This window comes from Sander vitreus, chromosome 9, assembly GCF_031162955.1.
Source record: "Sander vitreus isolate 19-12246 chromosome 9, sanVit1, whole genome shotgun sequence".
NCBI lineage: Eukaryota > Metazoa > Chordata > Actinopteri > Perciformes > Percidae > Sander > Sander vitreus.
The window spans coordinates 327,232-337,733 of NC_135863.1; the positions used below are offsets into that span (position 1 = coordinate 327,232).

Sequence of the window (10,502 nt, forward strand, 5' to 3'; positions counted from 1 at the left end):
AGCGGGCCTTCTGTGAAGCAGCCCGTACGGCCGACTGGGTCCGAGTTCGGCACGATATGGGTCTGTCAGCTCGTTCTCCGGTCCGCACATTTACGATTTTCTCGTGACCGTGCCAACCAAACCCTTGAGTCGCGAGAGCCTGGAGCTGGCGGGCTTGAATGAGCGGACCGCCGCTCCAATCAGCAGCGGAGATTTGGCCGAGGCGGCGCTGAGCCAATCAGCAGCCAGGAGGTCTCGAAGCAGCGTCACGATCTCAAAGCCGGTCCTCAGTTTAAGAGCTCCTCGTCTCATTTCTTCATGTTTGACTAGAGAAATAAGAAACAATGGTTAAGACCGTCAAACATCGGGATTTAGTGGTATTCTCTGTGGATGCAAAACATAGTACTGCTTGTTAAAACTATACATGATAGATTTTCTACTCTGTCTTACACCAACTGCCCTCATGCCGTTTATGAGACAACAGAATGGCGAATTGTGGTGCTCGGTTCAAACATATTTCAATTTAATAACTTTCAACTCGTTGTTAAACAAATATTCAGTTGCTCCCGAGCTTCTTTCTCTCAAAGCACAACTCAAATCATCCAGCCAACCATTAAAACGATTCTCACACACACACAGGACGCGCGATATAGGGCGTTTCTGTGGCCAAGTCGTTATTCAGCCGTTGTTCGAGCGGTTTAGCCGAATTCTCGTCCAATAGCTACTATCGCGAAGCGCGTCACGGCCTGACCAACTCAGCGCCGCCGCGGCTCCGGCAGTTCCTTTATAAAGCCGCTGCCCTAAGTCTCAGTATTCTTCTTTAGCTGGGAACACAGAAGAGACAGACAAACTTAAAATGGCCAGATCGAGTCAGACCGCCCGTGAAATCCACCGGAGGAAAAGCTCTAGAAGTAGCGCTGGCCACCGCTGCTGCCCGTAAGAGCGCCCCGGCCACCGGCGGACCGAAGCAGCCCGCCGTTGCAGGCCCGGTACCGAAGCTCTCAGAGAGATCTGCTCGCCACCAGAAGTCCACTGAGCTGCTCATCTTCGCAAGCTGCCCTTCCAGCGCCTGGCGAGGGAGATCGCCTCAGACTTCAAGACCGGCCTGCAGCTTCCAGAGCTCCGCGTCATGGCTCTGCAGTGAGGCCAGCGAGGGCTTACCTGGTCGAGCCTGTTCGAGGACACCAACCTGTGCGCCATCCACGCCAAAGAGGGTCACCATCATGCCCAAAGACACTCAGCTGGCCCGCCGTATCCGCGGAGAGAGGGCTTAAACTCACCAGCACACAGGCCACACCTCCCAAAAAAGGCTTTCTTTTTAAGAGCCACACACAAACACTTAAGGAGCAAGCTGTCCTACATACGTTTTATTTCCTTATGGGGCTCATGACACAAACATGAGAATGAAAACAGAGAAATCGTCCCCGGTGTGTGTTAACATGGTGGGCTTTAAATTACTCACACGAAAAACGCACATAATCATTTTCTACGTTATGGTGACTGCCCGATTATCTTCTTGTTTTATCGAAATCGAGTAGGCTACTCCTTTTAGCTCACCATTAGTGTAAGATAAGGTCTTTACTTCCACTAATAACAGATAAACATTATCTTGACTTACGCGCTTTATGTCGCAGATTTAGTCAATAACAGTGTCCCAGATGAGGGTCTTCTACTGCGTAGCAGGGCTATAGCAGGCTCATAATCAGGACATTGTATGAATTTGGGACACTAAACTGCACATAGCAATACCATTACATCTCTTTAAGTTTTTATGAACCATATCATGCCTCATAAGGAATAATAGTGGGCCTAAGAGCAACTAGATAACCTGCATCCCTATTTTATGACAGTGTGGTCCGTTTAGCTAAGATGTAGCTCATGTTTGCTGTATGCTTTTTCAATACAATACAGTCGCTAGATTTCCATAACCTGCCCATAAGCATGTGAATATCATGTAGTGAGTTTGATACTTTTCTGTACATAACCCTCTATGTTCATATCTGTCACTGTAGACATGCTAGGTCTGAAAACCCGTATTTATCTGACTGATGTCACTGTTAGAAACATAATCTCCATCGTCTATTATTGTCGTATCAGACGTACTACATTACTATTATATACGTCAGCCTATGCGGTCAGTACCCGTACTCTGCTAACGCCCACATAAAGTTAGCGGTAATGTACGCCTCATATTTCTGTCACTCCTCTTCAAGCAGTAGTTGTGCCATGTACATAATGAGTCAGCGTTAATGACACGAATAATAAACAGGAAGAGGCTCTTTGAGGAGATGCGGCGGCTCTTAGAGCCTTTTGTTCATCAGAGCGACGATCAAGCTTTACTTTCTTCTTGGGTGCCGTCTTCACTTTCGTTTGGCGACCTTCGTGCGCTTTCTTAGCAGCAGCCGCCTTTCTGTCACCACCTTCGCTCTTGGCGGCCTTCTGGCTCTTGGCTGCTCTTACGCTGCGGCGCCTCTTGACCTCTTTGGGACTTCTTGGCATGCGCCTGCTCTGGCTGCCGGGGCCTTCTGCTTCTTGGCCGCGGCGGGAAGCTTGGCGGCTGGTGAGTCGCTTGAGCGGCTTTTGAGCCGCGTTTCTTGGCCGCTGGCTTCTTCGCCTTAGCTTTCGGCCGCCTTCTCGATGAGCCTGAAGGATCCGGACGCCCCGAGTCTCTGATCTGACCAGAGTCTCCTTCAGCCACCAGGCTGATGGCGCGCTGACGGACTGATCCACCGTACTTCCGGGACTAGAGCCTTCTTCGTGGCGGCCAGCAGCTCACGCCGCCCGCTCCTCGATCGCGGCCACAGTTTTCCACGACCAGGTCGCGTACGCTGCCCGGCCTCTTCGGCCTGGTCACCTTCTTTGGCGGCTTGCTATGCGGCGGCTGGAGCTGAGCCACGTCATCTGCCATTGTTTCCTCGTTTGTTCCGACACAGATGGCATCAGAGTGACTACGAGCGAGAGACCGATGGAGACCCAGATGTCACCAGTTGCCGCACTTAAACACACCATGAGAACCGTGGAGACTCAACCCATCGCTATGGCTCCTGCATAAGAGCCTGACCGTGTGTTCTCTTCACTGATAAACCCTCCAAACTAAATGCGAGAAGCGCAGCGGCTGAAAGTTGCGCCGACAGCGGCTCGTGTCTCTTCACGTTGAAGTCCCGCAGAGCTCCGGTGCTCTCAGCAGCTTTTGTCTCGTGGGAGCAACCAAACACGTCTCGTCAGCGCCGTGAACAGCACTGCTCTCGCGGCTTTTCACTCATTTCTTCCTAAAATGACTTGTAAATGCATCATACCGCATCAAAAAGCAGTCCAGACGGTCCATTATGTTTGTGCAGGGACTCAAAGTAGGAAATCAACCATCTGCTGGTGATCAGTTTGTCAGGTGTCCAGTTAGCTTCTGGCGACAGTACAATACACTGATGACGGCCGAGGCTTATGGGAGCAGTTTGGCCAGACTTCCTATCAGTAGCAGCTCACCGTGGATAGTGTCCTTAGTTATTTCTGATTTATTTTTGATACAAATGAACTGTAACACTAATAATATATATACTAATAACTTTATTTGCATATTGCACTTTTAAAACACAACAAAGTGCTTTGACAGAAGAAAAAGAGCACATAAACAAGTCAATACAAACATAAACATCATTGTTAAATCAGAAAATGGACAAGCTCAGAATGGACTAGACTAGATTAGAGTCAACTCTCTACATTGCCATTGTGCAGAGTACAAGTACATAAACACGAAATGCAGTTTGCATCGACCAGATGTGCAAAAGAGCAGAAAAGCGCAATGAGGATACACAAATATGGACAGGACAAGAAATATAGTTGCAGTGTTATGTTAGTGCAGAATAAATATGCGCTATGTAATCATGAACAACATGTACAGATGTGTGCACGTAGTAGCAGTGACATTACACCAGTGGCAAGAATAACATACATCCAGAGTATTAGCAGGCGCAGCTGGTCATAAGAAAAACAGAATATATGGATGATACTGTACAGGCACCGTGGTATGGACAGATACTGTGTGCAACAAACACAGTGACGCACAGGTGAAGCTGCTGCAAACATCATTGCAAAAGCTTGTACTGCACAACAGCAACACACTATGATTCGGCGCAAATCACCTGATTGATGTGACTCCTGTGTTGACCACCGGGTCATGAACACTTTTAGATTACTTGTTTTTCACGTTTTGCTTGCTTCTTTCAATGTTTTTGACATTTATTTTCATTACCACCAGTAAATTCACCACTACAACGCACGTATTAACACTCAGATTTACACTTAGCTTTTTTGACGATGGTACAACAAAACCTCGTTTCATGAGGAAATCAGTCAACGCTTTGTGTGAGAAAACAGAAACCAGGAATGATTTGACCAATAGTTACGATCAGAGGAATGAGCTGCGATCGATAGTCGTCAGCTGCGCGTCGCAGTTTAGACAGGACAATGCCAGTGTGATCAAATAAACACGTTCCAAAATCACGAGAGTAGCGATCTCATCCCACTTTAACTCATTACGAGCGCATTTATGAGAACCATCCGCGCTGTTTTGCAAAGTGGTTGATAAGAAACCCAAATGTCTCATCTAGAAACCGCGATAAATATGAATTGAAGCGGTGGACGGTCGAAATTTGACACGAGGACAACAGGTTTAACTGAAAGCATGACTCATGATGGTTTTTAGCGGCTTACTGTTGCTCACCATTAACACATGATCAGGTCACTATGACTCGATGTGACTAGTTCACACTTTACATGACATGTTTTACTCACAGCAGAACAAAGTGGTTCATTCTCCGTTTACATCACATCGAGACAATATTCACATTTAAGAAGTGCTGAATCACAGTTTTTACTTATATCTTCATGGTTATCAAACCGATGATAGTTGTTTGTACCACCATGAAACAGCCATTTGAATAAATAACTTTGACTACATTGCTGATCAGCCTGGACCTCGTCTTCTGGTCCGTTCAAAACATCACCACCAGAGGTCTTTCTATAATTGCCGACAGGCACGACAATTCAATGGGGATGCCGCGCTTTGGCACGAGCAACACGATTTACGGGTCAACGCCTACAGAGACAATGAAGCAGTTCGAACAGTGGCTGCAGCGCGTAATGTAATACGTATGGGAAGGGGCGATGAAAACATTGATACATCGGAGCCAGACCATAAATATCGTGCACCATGAATAGATTAAACGATATACAGGCGAAATTATGTGAACGCGTGCCATGTGCCACCACCGATACCTTCGCATCATCAAAGAGAGAATGATAATAGCCCGAAAAGAGACTTCATGGCTGACCAAAAATAGCCTGATTGTTATTCAAGAGCAATACGCATGGCCAAAATTGTCTCATGGCTTCAGAAAGTTTTATCCATTTCTCTGATCAGACGTCTGCTCTGTCGTTCAGTTTGCATGAAATGGCAGCCTTAACAGAGTCTTCATGGAGAGTGAAAGAGCCGTTCTCTGCGCCGCTCATATCTCCGGCCATCAGCGACATGTAGACATTTGTTACGGCCGACATTAAACAGGTTATTTGTGCCCGCTTCACGCTAGACAGATACATGCCGATACACTTCGAGCACAACGATCAAACAATCTCGATAAAAGTGAAACGCTCAGTCGCAGAGCGAGGTCTTAAAAGCCGTTGTGCCAGTTTTAAACAGCGGATACGAGGTGAGCTTGAGACGGTTTGGCATCACGCAGTGCTTGGTCAGTGCCTGGCAGCAGTACGCCACGGCGCCCGGGAGTACAGGAGCGCTTAGTTAGTGAACAGGAAAGTTACGATGCGCTCAAAGATGTCAAAGCCACAACGAAAGCCTACGATGCCCATTGCCTGCGATGACCTGCCAACACCTTGTACACGTAGCGGCAAGCTCTTCACTTTCTCCTTACGTTTGATCACGGCTTTTCTGGTTTCTTCGGGGCGGAGAAGTTGTTCAGTCTTTCCGGTTTACAGTAACGGCCGAATAGCTAGAAAGGTGAGAGCCACTGTTTATACACTTTGCAATGAAGCCTAAAATGCTCTCTCTGTGATTGGCCGAGCTGCTCCAACCCAGAGAGCAGCTCGACCAATCACAGGAGAGGGGCGACACAGGCTCATTTGCATAAAGTGTGTATAAGAGCAGTGGCTCGCCAGCTACTGAGCTATTCGACCGTTACTGTAAAGTACCGAGAGAGACCATGCCTGAACCAGCTAAGTCCGCCCCGAAGAAGGGCTCCAAGAAAGCCGTGACCAAGGCTGCCGGGAAGGGCGGCAAGAAGAGGAGAAAGAGCAGGAAGGAGAGCTACGCCATCTACGTGTACAAGGTGTTGAAGCAGGTCCACCCCGATACCGGCATCTCCTCCAAGGCAATGGGCATCATGAACTCGTTTGTGAGCGACATCTTTGAGCGCATCGCCGGTGAGGCTTCCCGTCTGGCTCACTACAACAAGCGCTCCACCATCACTTCCCGGGAGATCCAGACCGCCGTGAGGCTGCTGCTGCCCGGGGAGCTGGCCAAGCACGCCGTGTCTGAGGGCACCAAGGCCGTCACCAAGTACACCAGCTCCAAGTAAACATCCCGCTGTTATAAAACAACGGCTCTTTTAAGAGCCACACACTCCTTCTACTAAGAGCTGACGTTTCACTTTATCAAAGAGATTGTTTGATCGTTTATTATCCGAAGTGTATTTAATGTCAACATAATATCACAATCTAAGGTGTCCGGAAAGTAGGCTACAAATAACCTGTTTAATATCAACCTTAACAAATGTCTACATAATAGAACTGATGGCCAGGATGTATAGAGCAGCACTCAGAGGGCAGCCCTGTTTCACTCCTCTCTCTACATTGAAGGGCTCTGTTAAAACACCATTTACATTCATACAAACACTAGATTTGACAAACAGACATCTGATCAAATGGATAAAACTTTCTGAAAAGCCTTAAGACTTCATTACAGCCCATAAATATTCTCTGGAGATGTAATCAAAGGCTTTTTTTTTTGGTCCAGCCCGATTATATAGAAGTCTCTTTTCAGGTTTATTTATCATTTCTCTCTGTGTGCAGAGGTTATCCCACATTAGACGGCCTTTTATGGCACACGTTTGTTCTTTTTCTATAATTTCACCTAGTATATCATTTAATCTATTCATAATTACTTTGGCTAATATTTTATGAGTGTTTATTATAGTCAGATGTCTGTAGTTATCAATGTCATTTTCATCACCTTTCTTATACAATATTACATTACACCCATACAGCCACTGTTCAGACCTTCATTCTACATCTCTGTAAGGACGTTTGTTACATCATCGATATTTAACTCGTACCAAAAGCTGTTACAGCGTCATCCCATTACAGCTGCAAAGATTAATCCATTACTTGTCAACTGAATCGCTAGAACTATAGAAGAGAAAAGGCCTCGAGTGCTCAGAAGTTCAACAAATATTGGTGGTGTTTTGAAGACACAAAAGTTAAAGAAGACGAGTCCAAGGCCCTATTCCAGCAGCAAGTTAAAAGTTATTTATTTAGATGGCTATTTCATAATGAAATTGTTAGTACACAAACAGCCTTCTTCATCGGTTTGAGTCATTCTTTATGAAATATAAGTAAAACTTGTGATTCCAGCTTCTTAAATGTGAATATTGTCTCGTTTCTTCACTCCTCTGTGACAGTAAACGGAGAATAGTTACTGTTCTGCTTTGTGAATTAAAACATGTCATGTAAAGTGTGAACTAATCACATCAAGTCATAGTGACCTGATCATGTGTTAATGGTGAGCAACAGTAAGTCTACTAAAAACCATCATGAGTCATGCTTTAGTTAAACCTGTTGTCCTCGTGTCAAATTTGACCATTTTTCCATTCACTTCAATTCATATTTATCACAGTTTCTAGATGAGACATTTGGGTTTCTTTCAACCAATTTGCCCCAAAATAACACGGATGGTTCCATAAAACGCTCTTAATGAGTTAAATTAAGGATGAGATCTCTACTCTCATTGATTTTTGGGTGTTTTATTTAGTTTTATAGCATTATCCTGACTAAACTTTGACATATCTGTGACTATCCATTGCCTTCATTCCTCTGATCTTAACTATTAGTCCAAATCATTCATAGTTTCTGTTTTTTTCTAACACAAACATTTGATAATTTCATATAAATGAGGTTTGTTGACCATAAATTCAAAAATAAGTGTAAAACTAGTGTTAATACGTGTGTTGTAGTGGTGAATATACTGGTGGTAATGGGGAAAATAAGTGTCAAAAACGTTGAAAGAAGCAAGCAAAACGTGGGAAATAACAGTGTCTAAAAGTGTTCATTTTGGCCCGGGAGGACAACACAAGAGTTAAACATCAATCAGGTGATTTGTGCTAAGTTATAATGTGTTACTGTTGTTACAATTACAAGCTTTTACAATGTCTTTACAGGTAGCTTCACCTGTGAGTCACTGTGTTTGTTATATAAACAATATCTGTCCATACGGTCCATACAGTATATCCATATTTATTCTGTTTTTCTCATTATATATTCTACTAATACTCTGGATGTATATTATTCTTACTACTAGTGTAATGTCACTGCTACTACATTGCACATATCTGTACATGTTGTTCATATTACATAGCCATATTTATTCTGCTCTTATAACACTGCACTATATTTCTTGTCCTGTCTATATTTGTATATCATATTGCACTTTTCTGCTCTTTTTGCACTTCTAGTTGGATGCAAACTGCATTTCATTGTTTATGTACTTGTACTCTGCACAATGACAATTAAGTTGACTCTAATCTAATCTAATCCATTCTGAGCTTGTCTCATCTTCTGATTTAACAATGATGTTTATGTTTGTATTGACTTGTTTATGTGCTCTTTTTTCTTCTGTCAAAGCACTTTGTTGTGTTTTAAAAGTGCAATATACAAATAAAGTTATTAGTATATATATTATTAGTGTTACAGTTCATTTGTATCAAAATAAATCAGAATAACTGAGGACATGTCCACAGTGAGCAGCTCTGATAGGAAGTCTGGCCAAACTGCTCCATAAGCCTCGGCCGTCATCGGTGTGTTTACTGTCACCAGAATAACTGGATTTTATGACAAACTGATCACCAACAGATGGTTGTTTTTACTTTGAGTCCCTGAACAAACATGTGGACCGTCTGGAAAACAGCTTTTGATGCAATTATGATGCATTTTAAGTCATTTTAGGAGAGAAATGAGAGTGAAAAGCCGCCGAGCAGTGCTGTTCACGGCGGTGAAGAGGCGATGTTTGGAGGCTCCACAGACAAAATGCAGAGAGCACCGGAGCTCTGCGGGACTTCAACATGAAGAGACACGAGCCCGCTATCGGCCCCGCAACTTTCAGCCCGCTGCACTTCTCCAACATTTAGTTTGGAGGGTTTTATCAGTGAAGAGAAAACACACAAAGTGACATCCAGACTGCTATGTAGGAGCCATAGGGCTGGGTTGAGTCTCCACGGTTCTCATGGTGTGTTTAAGTGCAGCCTTGTGCTCCGGAGTCTCCATCAGTCTCTCTCTCTCAGTCACTCTGATCACTATCTGTGTCGGAACAAACGAGGAAACAATGGCAGAAGAAGTAGCTCCAGCTCCAGCCGCCGCGCCGGCAAAAGCCGCCAAAAAGAAGGTGACCAAGCCGAAGAAGGCCGGGCCCAGCGTACGCGACCTGATCGTTAAAACTGTGGCCGCGTCCAAGGAGCGGAGCGGCGTGTCTGCGGCCGCCCTGAAGAAGGCTCTAGCTGCCGGAGGCTACGATGTGGACAAGAACAAGTCCCGCGTCAACACCGCCATCAAAAGCCTGGTGGCGAAGGAGACTCTGGTCCAGACCAAGGGGACCGGGGCGTCCGGATCCTTCAAGCTCAACAAGAAGGCGGCCGAAACTAAGGCCAAGAAGCCAGCGGCCAAGAAAGCGGCTCCAAAAGCCGCCAAGAAGCCCGCAGCCGCCAAGAAACCCGCCGCGGCCAAGAAGCCCAAGAAGGCTCCGGCAGCCAAGAAGGCAGCGGCCGCCAAGAAGTCCCCGAAGAAGGTCAAGAAGCCCGCCGCAGCGGCCAAGAAAGTAGCCAAGAGCCCCAAGAAGGCCGCCAAGAGCCCCAAGAAGGTGGTGAAAAAGGCCCCGGCTGCTGCTAAGAAAGCCCCCGCAAAGAAGGTCGCCAAACCCAAAGTGAAGAAAGCGGCACCCAAGAAGAAGTAAAGCTGTCATCGCTCTGATGAACAAACGGCTCTTTTAAGAGCCACCACATCTCCTCAAAGAGCCTCTTCCTGTTTATTATTCGTGTTATTAACCGATGACTCATTATTTATATATCACGACTTTTACTGCTTGAAGAGGAGGGAGAGTAACAGGGAAACATAAGGCTTACATTACAACTAACTTTATGGGCATTTAGCAGAGTACAGGTACTGAGCATAGACTGTGTATATAATAATAATAATACGACGATACGATAATAATAGACGATAGAGATTAATTATGTACAACAGTGTATAAT

At 45.3% G+C, this 10,502-nt stretch overlaps 2 protein-coding genes and 1 pseudogene across 2 annotated transcripts; all 3 read left to right on the forward strand.

Moving 5' to 3' along the window:
- Positions 1-835: 835 nt before the first annotated feature.
- On the forward strand, positions 836-1,253 carry LOC144522840 (histone H3-like; annotated as a pseudogene).
- A 4,915-nt stretch (positions 1,254-6,168) lies between these two features.
- Positions 6,169-8,940, forward strand: LOC144523001 (histone H2B). Its single transcript, XM_078258250.1, has one exon. The coding sequence runs from the start codon at positions 6,189-6,191 to the stop codon at positions 6,561-6,563; it is 375 nt and encodes a 124-aa protein (XP_078114376.1). The 5' UTR covers positions 6,169-6,188; the 3' UTR covers positions 6,564-8,940.
- A 596-nt stretch (positions 8,941-9,536) lies between these two features.
- Positions 9,537-10,502, forward strand: LOC144523002 (histone H1-like). The gene has a single exon (XM_078258251.1). The coding sequence runs from the start codon at positions 9,581-9,583 to the stop codon at positions 10,202-10,204; it is 624 nt and encodes a 207-aa protein (XP_078114377.1). The 5' UTR covers positions 9,537-9,580; the 3' UTR covers positions 10,205-10,502.